The sequence below is a fragment of the Pongo abelii genome, chromosome 8, assembly GCF_028885655.2.
Source record: "Pongo abelii isolate AG06213 chromosome 8, NHGRI_mPonAbe1-v2.0_pri, whole genome shotgun sequence".
Taxonomy (NCBI): domain Eukaryota; kingdom Metazoa; phylum Chordata; class Mammalia; order Primates; family Hominidae; genus Pongo; species Pongo abelii.
In genome coordinates, this window is record NC_071993.2 from 140,296,069 (window position 1) to 140,312,252 (window position 16,184).

A 16,184-nucleotide genomic window follows, 5' to 3' on the forward strand; every position below is an offset into this window, starting at 1 on the left:
GGAGAAAGTGGTTGGGGGGACACAGCCCGCCCCTCCCGGAGAAAGTGGTGGGGGGGACACAGCCCACCCTCCCGGAGAAAGTGCTGGGGGGACACAGCTCGCCCCTCCCGGAGAAAGTGGTGGGGGCAGTTCGAGGAGGGGCACATGCTCTGGTCCAGGGAGGAACCTGCAGATGCTGCTGCCTGAGTCACCAGAAGGGCAAGCTCGTCCTCTGCACGGACACCCCCACCCCTGGAAGCCAAACAGAAATGTCACTCGGGGAACCCTCCTCCCCCACTGCAGGGAGAGCTGGAGAGCACCGAGCATTGAAAAGAACGACACACAGAAGGCTCCTCCCATCTGGGGACCCAGCCTGACCTTGGTTTAAAAGGGGGGACGTGTACATCACACTCAGTTCCTGGCAGAGCTCATGGTAGACACCCTTACATCAAAACTAAGCCTCGTCCTCATCCACTTTGGGCTGTGGCTCATGGCCAACAAGAGGACCTGCCCAGAGCCTCTGTAGCCACAGCTCCGGGGCAGCTCCTCCCCACACACCTAGCCCGGTCCCAGTGGCCGCCCCACTTCAGCAGCCACACAGCCCAGTACAGTTACCTCCAGGCCCGGACACAGCCAGGGGGCTGCCATGGCCTGCAGGGCAACTTGCCAGGGATCCGCCCTGTAGTTTCTGGGACCCTCCTATGGTACCTGGCACTGACACGCACCTGCAGACAGCAGTGGTGGAGACTCACGCAGGGCTTGCTCCACAGGGGTGTCTGGGGAGAATCTGAGCTGAGTGCACAGAACCTGCCAGACTTCCCCTCAGGCTCCCACACTTGCCTGCTGCGGCCACGGGCTTCCTTCCTTCCCAGCACTACACTTCCATGTGCCAGGCTGGGACGGGCCGGGCAGGGGCTCACACAAACACAGGGCCCTGGCGTCCGGCACGCAGAGGAGACGTTGTGTCTGTGTGTGACCACACATCATGCCAGACTGCCAGGAGGCCATGCCCCCCGCCTGGGCCTGGGCCTGGGCCCAGCATGGCCCCGACAGAGGAGTTGCTGGCACGCACCTGAAGGCGGCTGAGGTCGGACGTACCTCCTGCCTCCTTAATCATTCCTCTGGTAAGCTGGAAACAACCACAGCAAGTGCCCAGGAAACGCCATTGACGTCCCGCCCGTAAGTGCCTGCGAGAGGCTGTCACCGTCACGTCTGCACTTTGCCACCAAGCACGCCCCACACTGGGATGAAGCCTGCTGGATCCGCGGGTGGGGCCCCCCCAAGGGCCTTCAGCAAACCCTGCCCGCGCCTTCGGGAACACCGGCCACTGCTTGCCTGGACGGAGCTCCCGGGGCCCAGGCCTGCAGTGACAACTCAGGGCGGATGCTGGAGTGTTGGGGCTGTGGCTGGCAGGTCTGGAAGGTTCCAGAGGGTTGCAATCTTGGAGGAGATCTTGTTAAGGCGACAGCCCTCAGGAGGAAATGAGCGGAAAAGATTGGATCCTATCTCCAGACGCTGTCCTGATCTCCCAGGGAGCACGATCCACTCACTCGCTCACTCAGCAAACGTGCTGAGGGCCCACAAGGTGCCAGGCCATGCTGTGGGCACTAGGGCACTGCCAGAGACAAACCCACATGGTCTCACTGTGGAGCTGCGTTCCAGGACAGGACGCAAGTGTGGAAAATGAACCGTGGAAGCAGCCGGGGTTGGGAGGTGCCTGCCGGACGCGTGACGCCAGGCTCGGGAAGCAGAGGCAGGGGCCGCAGTGGCTGCAGCTCCAGAGCCACTCGGGGAGCCCACAAGGCGACGTTCTCCGAGCTCCCTGATGAACTGTCTGCTCCCCTGTGCTCTGCGACATGAACAGAAGCTCTCTCATCGATCTAACGCTGAGGCCAGGCCGGTTCCGCATTCGCTGCCTCCGGGTGAGGAGGGGAATTCAGCCACCGCAGCTGGAGGAAGGAGACCTGAGGGTCTGGTAAAAACTAGACTTGGAGCCCGACCTGTCTGCACGTGGGCCAGTGGTGGCCAATCCGCCTTCCCGCCTGCCCCCGGCCTGCCCACCCTTGTCACACCCACCTTCCTGCCTGCCCCGCCCACCGGGGGCCACAGCTCAGCACTGAGTGAAACCTGGTCCCAGGCTCTGGATGGCTGGAGAGGACGGACAGTTGCTATGGCAACAAAGAGATGGCCGTGAGCCCCATTCGCGTGCTAAGTGACACAGTCAACAGAGACAGGCGCTGGCCCTGGGTCCGGCGGGGTGGGGCGGCCGTGCAGCACCGTGGGACGCTGGTGGCTTCCCTGCAGCCTCTCCATCTGTCCAGCCTGAAGTCGGTGTCCAGGACTCAGAGCTCTGCCACGTACACCTTCTTGTGGTCCCCAAATGCACACGGCATGGGTGAGGCTTAGCCCAGACAGACAACGGGCAGGGCCAGCTCTGCCATCCTCCCCAGCGCCCTGGGCGGTGACAATGACAGCCCCACGGCTGCTTCCTGAAAAGAAAGAACCCGAGGCTGGGCTGTGGGGGCCGCCTCTGCCCCACTCCTCCACGCAGTGCCCCATGGTTTCCAGGCCTCCCTGTCTCCACCAGGCACTGGGATGGGACACGACCCCACACTCAGTGGCCAGCCTGGGAGAAAGGGTGGAGCCCCCCGGGGCCTGCTGTGTCTCCTGCCCCCAGCGGCGCACAGGGAGCTCATCTGAAACCGCAAACGCAGCCCTCCGATCTTTCCAGCCCACGCCACAGTATCCTCATCAATTGCTGCAGAGCCTCCTCATGAGTGAAAATTGAGCTCTGGATTTGATAAATCATCATAATGGTGCGACGTTAGCTTTATGCGGCGAATCTCTGTATTCCTTAAACATTTATGTCCTTTCCAATTATAGCAGTATTTTACCTGTCATTTCAAAATGTCAGGTTATTACTCCAAAGGTAGCAGTGTGGCCCTCGTAATCAGCTAACGCAGGAAGTTTCCATAGCAATGAGGAACGGCGACCTGCAGGGTGACATGAATGCCGTCCCCGTGGGGGGCTCATCCTACCCCAGTAAGAGCATCCTGGCGTGACCCCACTGAGGACTTCACCTCCTCTCCCTTGCTGGACACCTGTCCAGGTCTGAGCTCAGGGGACGTCAGTCTGCAGCTCACAGCATCCGTGCCTGGGCCACAGGGACCGCAGTGGGGTGTGCACGCAGCAGGGTGTGCACGCACAGGCCCATGGGTCCCCACAGACTCCCTGCTCCCGTCTCTGTGCAGAAGGGGAGCAAAGCTGAGCCGTTCAAGGGTCTCTGCAGCTCAGCGTCTCCCTGTGAGTTCCGGGCGGCTGTGAGGCGGCCGCCGTCTGCCCTGGGATACAGACGCTTCTGGCCGCCTGCCGCTCTCATTCTTGAAAACGCAAGCCCGGGCTGAGGCTGCTGGGCTCTGGGGGGTGGGTGCCTGCCGAGGGCCTGGCTCACCGCTGCTCCCCCGCAGGTGGGTATCGTGCTGCATTATTCCACGCTGTCCACCATGCTGTGGATAGGAGTGACCGCCAGGAACATCTACAAGCAGGTGACCAAGAAGGCCCCTCTGTGCCTGGACGCAGACCAGCCGCCGTACCCCAGGCAGCCCCTGCTCAGGTACTGAGTGCACGTGGGCGCGAGGCCCTGCCACCTGGGCCCTGGACACTGCATGCACCTTCTGGGTCTTGGCAAACCTCCTCGCCAGGCCACCAGGGGCCTGAGGACGATCCGGTCCATGGGGGAGGGTCAGTGTTCCCAGGGAGGGTGGAGAGCGGGCGAAAGATCTGGGGGTGGGGTAGTGTGCTGGAGGGGAGGGGCGCCGGTCACTGGGGGTGGGGCAGAGGGGGTCCTGAAGGTGGAGGGTCCCCGGTGGAGTCTGAGGCAGGTGGTGCCCTGCCCTCCACATCTGCAGCTGGAGCCCGGCTGCTCTGGGGCTGGTCTGGGGCTGGCGTGTGTTGGGGGCTGGACAAGCCTCCTGTGCTACAGAGTTGCTGGCGTGAGACCCTCTATGCCCCGCAGGGCAGCCACACCAGGGAAACGGGCTCTGAGTGGTTTTGGCTTCGGCTTCATGGTCTCTGTAACATCAGGCAGCTGACTGTTGCTGGGTGGAAAACCTCACACACTCAGGCACTCATTTCAAGATGGCCCTGGCCTGGGCCCTTCAGGCCAGGAGGCAGGTGTGGTCCCCCAGTGTCTCTGCTGTGTGAGGCCCAGTTGCTGGGATGGGACACTCGCCCTCCCCCCAGCCCCAGCGGCCTGCACCAGCTCTTGGTCCCCATCCGTCCTCAGGCTGGGAATGCACCGTTGCCTTGGTGGGAACCACGGTCCTGCCTAGTGGGGTGGGAACAGCCCATGATGGCGCAAACCTCCCTCCCTGTCTCCCTCAGGCCAGAGCCAGGGAAACCCGGGCGTCCACGTCTGGGAGGTGGCAGAAGCTCCTCTGCACCAGCAGGAAAAAGCCGGGTCAGGGAGCCGGGACAGCTGCTTTAGATGGGGGTCTGGCCACAGCCGTGACTCGGGCCGGAGCTCGCCAGGGAGTTCCAGAGCCATTGGCGTTTCCTTTTCTGAACTGAGACTGAATCCCAAACACTCAGTGGGCGAAAGCCAGGCCCGGAGCGTGGCCTCGAGGCCTTGGGTGCCTACTGGCCCATCCTCTGGGGTTCCCTGAGGCTCCCCGAGTGCCTGCCTTGGGCACTTCTGGTTTGCCCAGAGCAGCGCCCTGTGTGAGGCACCCCCGCCAGAGGCTGCTCTGTGGCCGGCCGGCCGGCCCAGGGGATCTTGGAGGACACTCGTCCGGTTGCGTGTGGGATGTGACCCGGTGCTGGCGCACGGACACCCGCTTCCACGGAAGGGCTACCTGGCACTGTCCCGTCCAAAACCATCTGAAGAATTCATTTCAAGGCAGATACAGCCACATCCTGTGTTGTTCCAGTAAACAGCGCTCATTTGCACCCGGAGCATTTTCTGACACTGTTTGATTTTCAGATCCACGCAGACACGTTGCCACTTAGCAACCAGGGCTGGGTGGTGCTTCTGCCGCTGGTGGGGGCTGGGGAGGTAGGGTTTCATTATCTTGCCTCTCCTGCCAGGGAGGCCCCAGGTCCCCTGGGTGTATAAATCACTCTCAAAATGCATTTCCTCATCTGTAATTGATGAAAGAGCTGCCTGGTTTTGAAGGCTGGCAGCCGTGGAACACCCTGGCGCTCTTCCATCCGGTGTCTGCCAATGCGCGCCACAGAGCCGTGCGTCTGTCCAGGTGCTGGGGGGCCAGCGGGCCCGGGGCTCGGCACTGACCAGTGGACCCAGCGACGGCAAGGCCCTGCTTGCGGCCACGGTGCCGAGGCGACTGCTTCCTCCTGGGGCTGCCTGGAGACCCCCATCCTCCACCCCCTACCCTCTGGGCCCCCTTCCTGTGTAAGAAAGGTCTTGACATTGTGGCAGGGGGTGTCCACACGGTGCCGTGTTCCAGCCGCGTTCCTTGGTTCCTGGCCTGCCTGGTCACTCAGTCTCCCCAGCCGCCCCCCCGGGTGCCTGGCCAGGGCTCAGCCTGTGCACCCCTGAGGCAGGTGCAGACTCGGGAATGGTGGGCGGTGTTAGCTTGGGCTTCGCCGAGGGCCTGCCCTCTCCGTGGCTGGGCCTGGGGCTGCTGGGGGACTGTGCTGGGAGACTGGGCTGCACCTCCTCAGGGAGATCAGCAGGCTGGAGCGGGGCCTTTCTCCCCACACCCCGAAGGTGCTCACAGTCTGCCCTCCAGGCCCTGGCCCAGAGCCTCTGCTCACCTCCCCCTCCTCCACCAGGAAACCTCCTCATCAGAGAGGCCCTTCCCAGCGGCCCTGCATCCCCAGCCCCATTCCCAGAACTCTACATGGCCCACACGTTATCAACACCAACAGAAATTTAGTTCCTGAGTTCCAAGAATCTCGTGGTCTGGGAGGGAAGGGCGCGGACGCCTCTCCGGGCAGCACATTGCCCACATCCTCTCTGGCCGTTCCCATCCTGCCCTCTGAAAAGAATGCCCACACCACTTCCTGCCCGACCCTCCACCAGGACGGGGCAGCGTGGCCAGTTCCCACCCACATGGGCAGTGGCCGAGTCTCAGCCGCCGTGCATGAAGGAGCCGTGTGTAAGCCCCCGTCCCCGGCCCAGCTCTGCAAGTGTTTAACAAGAAATAACGAGAAAACGGCCGTCCCCGAGAAGCAGCTGCGTGAACTCAGAGGACGCTCCTGGAGTCGCCGACGTTTTGAGAAAGCCCTCACCATCCTGAAGGCCCACAGCTCTGCTCTGCTTCCTGCTCTTCGGAGTCCAGGGAAGATACAGCCACGTAAAATGTTGCCGCGCTGGTGTCCATGAGCATTTCACATGCCTGAGTCCCTTTCTGTGTGAACATGGGGGATGCCCCACCTCGGCGTGAGACCTCCCCTCTCCACAAGACAGCCTGGTGGGCAGAGGGGGCGGACACCCCCCAAGACCCCCAACTCTGCAGGGGTTGGACTCCATGGGCAGGAACCTGCCCTCTGGTCAGGGTGAGGTCAAGGAACGGAGGGGCCAGTCCAGGGAGGCCCAGCAGCGAGAAGCCAACAGCCTCTGCGGCATGAACGCTCCAGCTGCAGGGGCCAAGGTCACAGCCGCCGTCCACCTCTCCCCTCAAGCAGGAGTGTGGCCCTTGTTACTAGGACAACCCAAGCCTGGACTCTGCACCAGATTCTGCCATTTTCTAAATGGGGATTCACCTGGTTTCATCTCCCCTTGGTCCCAGGATGAGCCCCCCATGCATGTGGGCCTGTGTGGAGAGATTTGGGGGCACCCTCTGCCACCCCAGTTAGGAGGCACTGCACAGCCAGGCCCTCAGAACCGCCCTGGGCCTGTGGAGGGGCAGTGGCCTGACAAGGATCCACACCCTGATGGGTGTGTGGCCTGGAGCCCACACCAGAGCAAGGGCGGCAGGACTGGAGCCCGAGGGGGGCGCCTTGGATCTGGGGGGTGCCGGAGCCCCCGCTGGCTGAAGCTTCCCTGCTTTAGTCCCAGGCCCATCACTCCCCTCCATTCACACAGCGTTTTCTCCAAATTCCAGCAGCATCGCAGCCGGTGAGGCCCCTGCTGACTGAATGAGTCACACACAGGCTCCAGCTCCTGGGAACCCTTAGAGACCCTTTTCCAGGCCCAAGCTGCGGTCCTGCCTGGGACCCTGCCCAGCAACCCCACCAGGATGGGTCCTTCTGCTCTCTTCAGCCCCTGCCGTGCCAGGATCTGGTCATCTCCATCCACCCACACGGATCCCTGTGAGCGTCCCCAGCACAGCGGCACTGGGCCAAGGAGGGTGCACAGGACGGGCACAGCCTGGCCTCAGGGCGCAGGGGACTGGAAAGCCCCCAGGAAGGGCACCAGCCATGAGATGCTGGCTTCCCCGCATCGGGGGTACCGCAGCAGACACCCATCCCAGATCCTGTCGAGGTGAGGCCTGGGCGAGCAGATGGATGTCACACGGAGTGTGCAGCATGCTTCCTGGGGGAAAGACACTCACAGATAAAGCGGCAGGTCATGTCTCTGCACAGTCGCACCCCCGCAGCTCAGAGTGCCCATCACGGGCTCCTGGGCAGTGTTCATCTGGGGCCACGCCAGCTCAGAGCGCCCATCACGGGCTCCTGGGCAGTGTTTATCTGGGGCCACGCCAGCTCCGAGCGCCCATCACGGGCTCCTGGGCAGTGTTTATCTGGGGCCACGCCAGCTCCGAGCGCCCATCACGGGCTCCTGGGCAGTGTTTATCTGGGGCCACGCCAGCTCCGAGCACCCATCACGGGCTCCTGGGCAGTGTTTATCTGGGGCCACGCCAGCTCCGAGTGCCACTGGAGTCACGATTGCATCTGAAGCCACATTAAGAAGCGTCACCATTTTAACAGCACCACGTCTTCCAATTCGTGAGCACAGGACGTCTTTCCTTTTATTTAGCTCTTTAATTTCTTCCAGCAAAGCTTTGCCGTCTCCAGTGCACACATCTTGCACCTCCTTGGTTGAATTTTTTCCCAAGGATTTTATTCTTTTGATGTTATTATAAATGGGATTCTTTCCTAAGCTTTCCTTTTGAATTGCTCATTTGCTTGTGAACAAAACACAACTGATTTCTGTGCGCCAACCTTGTGTCCTGCAGCTTTGCTGAGTTCCTTTATTGGCTCTAGTTGGTGTTTTGTTAATTCTTTAGTATTTCCTGTATATATAATTATTACGCCATCTGTACATAAGGATAATTCTACTTCTTCCCTTCCAGCCTGGAGGGCTTTCTTTCTTTTTCTTGCCTAATTGTGCTGGCTACAACTTCCAATACAACATGAGTCTCTCTTTTTTTTCTTTGTCAGTCTAGCTAAAGGTTTGCCAATTTTCTTGATCTGTTTAAAGCGCCAGTTTGAGTTTCATTGATGGTCTTTATTTTTCTGTTGTCTATTTTATTATATATATATTATTATATCTCCGCTCTGGTCTTTATTACTTCCTTTCTTCTGTTAGCATTGGATTTAGCTTGCTCTTCTCTTTTCAGGTTTCATATGGTATAAAATCAGGTGGTTGACTTGAGCTCATTTTTCTTATGTGGATGTTCACGGCTATGAATTTTCCTCTGAGTGCTGCTTTTCCTGCATCCCTGAGCTGTCTCGTGGGTTTTTTTGTTTCATTTATCTCCGCATAGTCATTTCTACTTTTCCTTGTGATTTCTTCTCTGGCCCATTGGTTGTTTAAAAATATGCTGTTTAATTCTCACAGATCTCTAGATAGCCAGGGAAAAAACCACCCTGTCTAAAATTGTGCTGCAACTTTCAGTGTCAAGCTGAATGGAGTCCCCACTTGATCAATGCAGTGTGGTTTTGGGTGGCTTGTTTCTGCGAGGAGATCTTCGTTACAATGATGAAAAACATTTTTTCATTTCTTTTCTGTGATTTGGGTACAGCAGAGGGGTGTGAGGGAGTGGGTGACCCTGCACATCCTGCTGTGTGGCCTGCTCTGGCCAGGCCAGCCTTCTTCCCTTTCTTCACGTGTGAGGAGTGGAGTGGGTGTGGGCACCAGGGAGTGCCTCAAGGTTAGGCCTGGACTGGGCATCACACAGACCTCCCCGAGCACACCTGGGAGTGTGCAGGACCTGCTGCCCTGCTGGTGTCTTCAGTGCAGGCATGGTTGTAAGTTGTGTGTGAATCTGGTCCCTGGTCCCTGGCCCCAGAGCTCTGCCTCGGGGCCTCCTGTGGGTGAGAAACCACACAGAACCTGGCGTGAGCCTTCGGCCAACAGAGATGTCACCCTCAGCCTTGTAGGGGAGAGTTTAGGAGAAGGACAGATGCAGCCTCAACCGAGGAGTCCATGGACTCTTGGCACTGCTAAATGGGGCTAGGGTGACTCCATGGAGAAGGAAGCAGGGAGGGACACCAGAAGGGAAGAAGGAAGAGGATTGGCAGGGAGGAGACAGGGGTGTTGGACACAGGACCCCCCAGGCCCACAGAGGCACTGGCTCAGCCACCCAAGCCCTCACAGTGGTGCCTCCTTGGATTCAGGCACCCTCACCTTCGACCAACATACTCTGTAGCAAGACTCTGTTGCCAGTCCCCAAAACACCATTTGCAGTCTGCACACCAGTCCTGACCACTACACACATTTGCCACAGCCTCCTGATGCCTCCCTCAGATATCCCAAGACAGCTCAATACTGTGTGCACGTGGCCCCAGCTCCACCCCTCCCCTCATGTCCTCCATGGCCCCAGCTCCACTCAGCCCCAGCTCCACCCCTCCCTCAGTCCCACAAGGGAACCAGCTCCACTCGGCCCCATCTCCACCCCCGCCCCTCATATCCTCCATGGAACCAGCTCTGCCCCCCCAATGTCTTTGCAGCTCAGCAGCGGCACTGCTGTCCCAGCATTTGTGTCTGGGTGCTAGACATTGTGCCAAACTCTCTACTCCCTTTCCCAGATCAGGCCACACCTCCAGGCCCAGGAGTCTTCCCCACCTGTCCTGTCCCTCCCTCCTCTCCCAGCCCCCGCTCCCTGGACCTCATCTCTCCTGCTCTGTGGACTGCCCTGACCCCAGCAGGCCTCCAGGTCCCTTTCTCAGCCTCCTGCTCTGCCACCTCCACACCACCTGGATACTTCTTCTCCCCAGCTGGAAGCCTGACTTCTTGCCCCCACAACCACTCCCCAGACCCCGCATTGCTGTTCAGCTCTGGCTTAGAGCCTTCCTGTCTGCCCTTTCCTGGCCTCACCTGCCCTTTGAGCACTGAGGGTCGGTCCCCCAGGGGGATGGGTACCTCCCGTCTCCACTTCAGCCTCCTCCCTGCACCTCAGCTTCCTCTTAACCACCTCCTCCTGCAGAGCAACTGTCCCCTGACCTCTCCTCCCCTCGATGACAATGACGGGAAGGTCCCTCCTGCTTCATATTCTCCAGGCGTGGCATCCAGCCCCTCCTGATTAAATGTTGAAACCAGAAAGAGACAAACGGCAGGGATGTAGTAAATATGTGTGAAATCGGCCTCCAGGCTCAGCTGGGCTGGATGTGTCGATGGAAAGCAATCAGTTTCATACTTTGTTCTGACGCATGAGTGAGCAGCACACTGCCCGTCATGCAGTGTCAGGCCCCACGGCCTCCACACACTCAGGGCGGGGCTGGAAGGACTCGGGACTCAGCGGCGGTGGCGTTCCTGGGTGTGGTTTGTCTCCACAGAAAGATACACTCAGGGCGGGGCTGGAAGGACTCGGGACTCAGCGGCGGTGGCGTTCCTGGGTGTGGTTTGTCTCCACAGAAAGACACACTCAGGGCGGGGCTGGAAGGACTCGGGACTCAGCGGTAGTGGCGTTCCTGGGTGTGGTATGTCTCCACAGAAAGATACACTCAGGGAGGGGCTGGAAGATACACTCAGGACTCAGCGGTAGTGGCGTTCCTGGGTGTGGTATGTCTCCACAGAAAGATACACTCAGGGAGGGGCTGGAAGATACACTCAGGACTCAGCAGCGGCGGCGTTCCTGGGTGTGGTTTGTCTCCACAGAAGGATACACCACAGGGCCAACGAGGGAAAAGACATCTGGCAGAGTCCGAGACTCCAGGTGCCGTCTCCAAAGTTCTCCTGTCCTGGGAGACAGCAGGTGGGGAGGATCCACATGGAACCTGCTCCTTCCTCCAGCAGCAAAATGCAGCAAAGTGTGCCCCGCACTTCTGCCCAGGAGGCCGCTCAGGCTCAAGCTCCGGATTCTTGCTGGGTCGGGTCACTCCTGTGTGCTCTGCCAGCTCCGCTGGCCACAGCTACAGAGCCTCACACTCCGGCGGGAAGGCAGGTGCTGCCATCAGTCATAAGGTTCATGCAAACAGCCCAGGCTGCTGTAGTGCCACATCCTGCGTGCCTGCACATAGAGCAGCCTTATCAGGCAGTGACATGGGGAATGTGCTGAAAGCCACTGACCCAGGCACCTGCCACACCCCGGAGCTGGCCCTTCTGCAGAGCAACACAGGGCTGCACAGGGTCGAACGTTCAGAGAGAAGCTTCTAGGATCTGCCATTTCTAACTATATGAGTGAGAAGAAAGAAAGGCTGAGAGAGAGAGATTCGGTAAGAAATATAAAGAAATACTGAAAGAAAAAGAATAAGGGCAAATATTATGCACCCTGAGCTGACACTTTCTACACAAAACAGAAGCCAGTGGCCTGACACCCATGTCTGAACGATTAGCCTGCTTCCTCTATACCCAGATCTCACAATCCAGATTTATTTTCCAGCATTCTGTTTTGACCTCTATTCAGCCTCTTCCCCTTCCTTGTCTTTAGTTTCCTGCCCAATCCCTTTGCGGCACAGTGATGTCTGCATGGGGCCCTGGACACAGGTGCTACTGGATAATTCAGTGATCCCGGGTCCCCAAGCACCTGCTCCAATGTGAGCACAGCCCACTGAAGGGTTGTTTCTGAATCTGTTAAGTGGAAATGTGGCTGAACTGGGGAGGTTCTGGGTAGGCTGGGCCACCTGCCCACCAGGGGCAGCTCCCTCCTAATCCCACCAGACAACCTGCCCGCCATGGGTGCCTCCTCTGCTAATCCCTCTAGACCACCTGCCTGCCATGAGCACCTCCCTCCTAATCCCTCCAGACCACCTGCCTGCCATGAGCACCTCCCTCCTAATCCCTCCAGACCACCTGCCCCCCTGGGCACCTCCCTCCTAATCCCTCCAGACCACCTGCCCCCCTGGGCACCTCCCTCCTAATCCCTCCAGACCACCTGCCCGCCATGAGCACCTCCCTCCTAATCCCTCCAGACCACCTGCCCGCCATGGGTGCCTCCCTCCTAATCCCTCCAGACCACCTGCCCGCCATGAGCACCTCCCTCCTAATCCCTCCAGACCACCTGCCTGCCATGAGCACCTCCCTCCTAATCCCTCCAGACCACCTGCCTGCCATGGGCACCTCCCTCCTAATCCCTCCAGACCACCTGCCCGCCATGGGCACCTCCCTCCTAATCCCTCCAGACCACCTGCCCGCCATGGGCACCTCCCTCCTAATCCCTCCAGACCACCTGCCTGCCATGGGCACCTCCCTCCTAATCCCTCCAGACCACCTGCCCGCCATGAGCACCTCCCTCCTAATCCCTCCAGACCACCTGCCCGCCATGGGTGCCTCCCTCCTAATCCCTCCAGACCACCTGCCCGCCATGAGCACCTCCCTCCTAATCCCTCCAGACCACCTGCCTGCCATGAGCACCTCCCTCCTAATCCCTCCAGACCACCTGCCCGCCATGAGCACCTCCCTCCTAATCCCTCCAGACCACCTGCCCCCCTGAGCACCTCCCTCCTAATCCCTCCAGACCACCTGCCTGCCATGAGCACCTCCCTCCTAATCCCTCCAGACCACCTGCCCGCCATGAGCACCTCCCTCCTAATCCCTCCAGACCACCTGCCTGCCATGGGCACCTCCCTCCTAATCCCTCCAGACCACCTGCCCCCCTGGGCACCTCCCTCCTAATCCCTCCAGACCACCTGCCCCCCTGGGCACCTCCCTCCTAATCCCTCCAGACCACCTGCCTGCCATGAGCACCTCCCTCCTAATCCCTCCAGACCACCTGCCTGCCATGAGCACCTCCCTCCTAATCCCTCCAGACCACCTGCCTGCCATGGGCACCTCCCTCCTAATCCCTCCAGACCACCTGCCCGCCATGAGCACCTCCCTCCTAATCCCTCCAGACCACCTGCCTGCCATGAGCACCTCCCTCCTAATCCCTCCAGACCACCTGCCTGCCATGAGCACCTCCCTCCTAATCCCTCCAGACCACCTGCCTGCCATGAGCACCTCCCTCCTAATCCCTCCAGACCACCTGCCTGCCATGGGCACCTCCCTCCTAATCCCTCCAGACCACCTGCCCGCCATGAGCACCTCCCTCCTAATCCCTCCAGACCACCTGCCCGCCATGAGCACCTCCCTCCTAATCCCTCCAGACCACCTGCCTGCCATGAGCACCTCCCTCCTAATCCCTCCAGACCACCTGCCCGCCATGAGCACCTCCCTCCTAATCCCTCCAGACCACCTGCCCCCCTGGGCACCTCCCTCCTAATCCCTCCAGACCACCTGCCCGCCATGAGCACCTCCCTCCTAATCCCTCCAGACCACCTGCCTGCCATGGGCACCTCCCTCCTAATCCCTCCAGACCACCTGCCCCCCTGGGCACCTCCCTCCTAATCCCTCCAGACCACCTGCCCCCCTGGGCACCTCCCTCCTAATCCCTCCAGACCACCTGCCCGCCATGAGCACCTCCCTCCTAATCCCTCCAGACCACCTGCCCGCCATGAGCACCTCCCTCCTAATCCCTCCAGACCACCTGCCCCCCTGGGCACCTCCCTCCTAATCCCTCCAGACCACCTGCCTGCCATGGGCACCTCCCTCCTAATCCCTCCAGACCACCTGCCCCCCTGAGCACCTCCCTCCTAATCCCTCCAGACCACCTGCCCGCCATGAGCACCTCCCTCCTAATCCCTCCAGACCACCTGCCCCCCTGGGCACCTCCCTCCTAATCCCTCCAGACCACCTGCCCGCCATGAGCACCTCCCTCCTAATCCCTCCAGACCACCTGCCTGCCATGAGCACCTCCCTCCTAATCCCTCCAGACCACCTGCCTGCCATGAGCACCTCCCTCCTAATCCCTCCAGACCACCTGCCCGCCATGGGCACCTCCCTCCTAATCCCTCCAGACCACCTGCCCCCCTGGGCACCTCCCTCCTAATCCCTCCAGACCACCTGCCTGCCATGAGCACCTCCCTCCTAATCCTGCTGGCCAGCCCACTTTGAGGAAGGGCCTCTAAGTAGACAGAACTTTCCACATTTTCTGCTCCCTTTGCCAGCCAAAAGGAAGACACTCCAGAAACAAGCAGACCTTTTGTGATTTCATAGGTGCTCGGGGGCTGATTCCCCATTTAGCCATAAATAATGACATCCTAATTTTGCAGTCCGGCCGCCCTTTCTGATCAAGTGCACCAAGCTGTGTTGGTTATTTGGGGTCTGTGGGCCATGTCGGTTATTTGGGGTCTGTAAGCTGTGTCGGTTATTTGAGGTCTGTGGGCCGTGTCGGTTATTTGAGGTCTGTGGGCTGTGTTGGTTATTTGAGGTCTGTGAGCTGTGTCGGTTATTTGGGGTCTGCAGGCTGTGTCGGTTATTTGGGGTCTGTAAGCTGTGTCGGTTATTTGGGGTCTGCAGGCTGTGTCGGTTATTTGGGGTCTGTAAGCTGTGTCGGTTATTTGGGGTCTGTAAGCTGTGTCGGTTATTTGAGGTCTGCGGGCCGTGTCGGTTATTTGAGGTCTGTGGGCCGTGTCGGTTATTTGAGGTCTGTGAGCTGTGTCGGTTATTTGGGGTCTGCAGGCTGTGTCGGTTATTTGGGGTCTGTAAGCTGTGTCGGTTATTTGGGGTCTGTAAGCTGTGTCGGTTATTTGAGGTCTGCGGGCCGTGTCGGTTATTTGAGGTCTGTGGGCTGTGTCGGTTATTTGAGGTCTGTGGGCTGTGTCGGTTATTTGAGGTCTGTGAGCTGTGTCGGTTATTTGGGGTCTGCAGGCTGTGTCGGTTATTTGGGGTCTGTAAGCTGTGTCGGTTATTTGGGGTCTGTAAGCTGTGTCAGTTATTTGGGGCCTGTAAGCTGTGTTGGTTATTTGAGGTCTGTAAGCCGTGTCGGTTATTTGAGGTCTGTAAGCTGTGTCGGTTATTTGGGGTCTGCGGGCCGTGTCGGTTATTTGGGGTCTGTAAGCCGTGTCGGTTATTTGAGGTCTGTGAGCTGTGTCGGTTATTTGGGGTCTGCAGGCTGTGTCTGCTATTTGCGGTCTGTGGGCCATGTTTCAGTTTGGAAGTCCAATGGCACCACGACACTTAGATTCCGTGTCACGGCCCGGCTTGCCGAGGACACCTGCTCCCACCTTCACCTGCCTCACAGCCTCCCCAGTGCTGGCCAGGCGCTGAGGAATGCTTGTCCCCACCCCATGGATGAGTGATTTCCTGGGGCTCCTTCAGCCGGGAACCCTTTCTAGGCCACAGGGCAAACTCTGGAGACTGCCTTGGGCTTGGGACCTGCCCGTGGCCACGCACTGGGCCTGGCTTGGACCCCACTGGGATGGGGCCCTTGGGCACTGGGGCCCTGGGAATGGCCAGAAGGAGGTGTCCACTCCCTCCTGTTCCATCTGGAATGTGTGCCTGAGGCCAGTCCTCAGGATGAGCTGCCTAAGGGTGGGCAGAGGTCACAGGCCAGCGAGCGACCTGGCGCCTGCCACTTCCAAGAATGTGGTTTCACTGGGAGAGGGCAAGGATGGGGGTGGGTGGGAGGGAGCCGAGGGAGCTTTGTGCGGGGAAAACCCTGGAAGGGAGCAGCTCTGAGATCTGTGAAGCAACCTCCCCTCCCTTCCCCACGTCCCTGTGGACCCTTGGACGTCAGGCCAGGAAGGGCCTGGGCCTTCCCGTTGGCCCTCTAGCCTAGCCCTGAGCTTTACAGATGGAGAAACCAAGGGCCCAGAGGCACAGGGACTTACCCAGAGCCCTGGCCCAGCCACCAGGACCTGGCATCTCACACTTTGGCGGTCCCCTGACTCTATACACCATGAGTACCTCCACCTCCCGCCCGGTCCTGTTGTCTGCTGACAGCAGCGCTGGCTGAGGATAGGAGGAGGGGCCACCTGGTACAACCCCTTCTCCACCCCTGGGAACAGCACCAAGCCCAGTGCCCGCACACTTAGCTCCC

The 16,184-nt window shown here is 59.8% G+C and overlaps 1 protein-coding gene across 1 annotated transcript in view; it reads left to right on the plus strand.

Moving 5' to 3' along the window:
- The window catches only part of ADGRA1 (adhesion G protein-coupled receptor A1), a 61,277-nt gene that overhangs the window by 27,598 nt on the left and 17,495 nt on the right, over positions 1 to 16,184 (plus strand). The window contains 1 exon segment of the mRNA XM_054523092.1: positions 3,447 to 3,592. Coding sequence (XP_054379067.1) covers positions 3,447 to 3,592 — 146 coding nt within the window.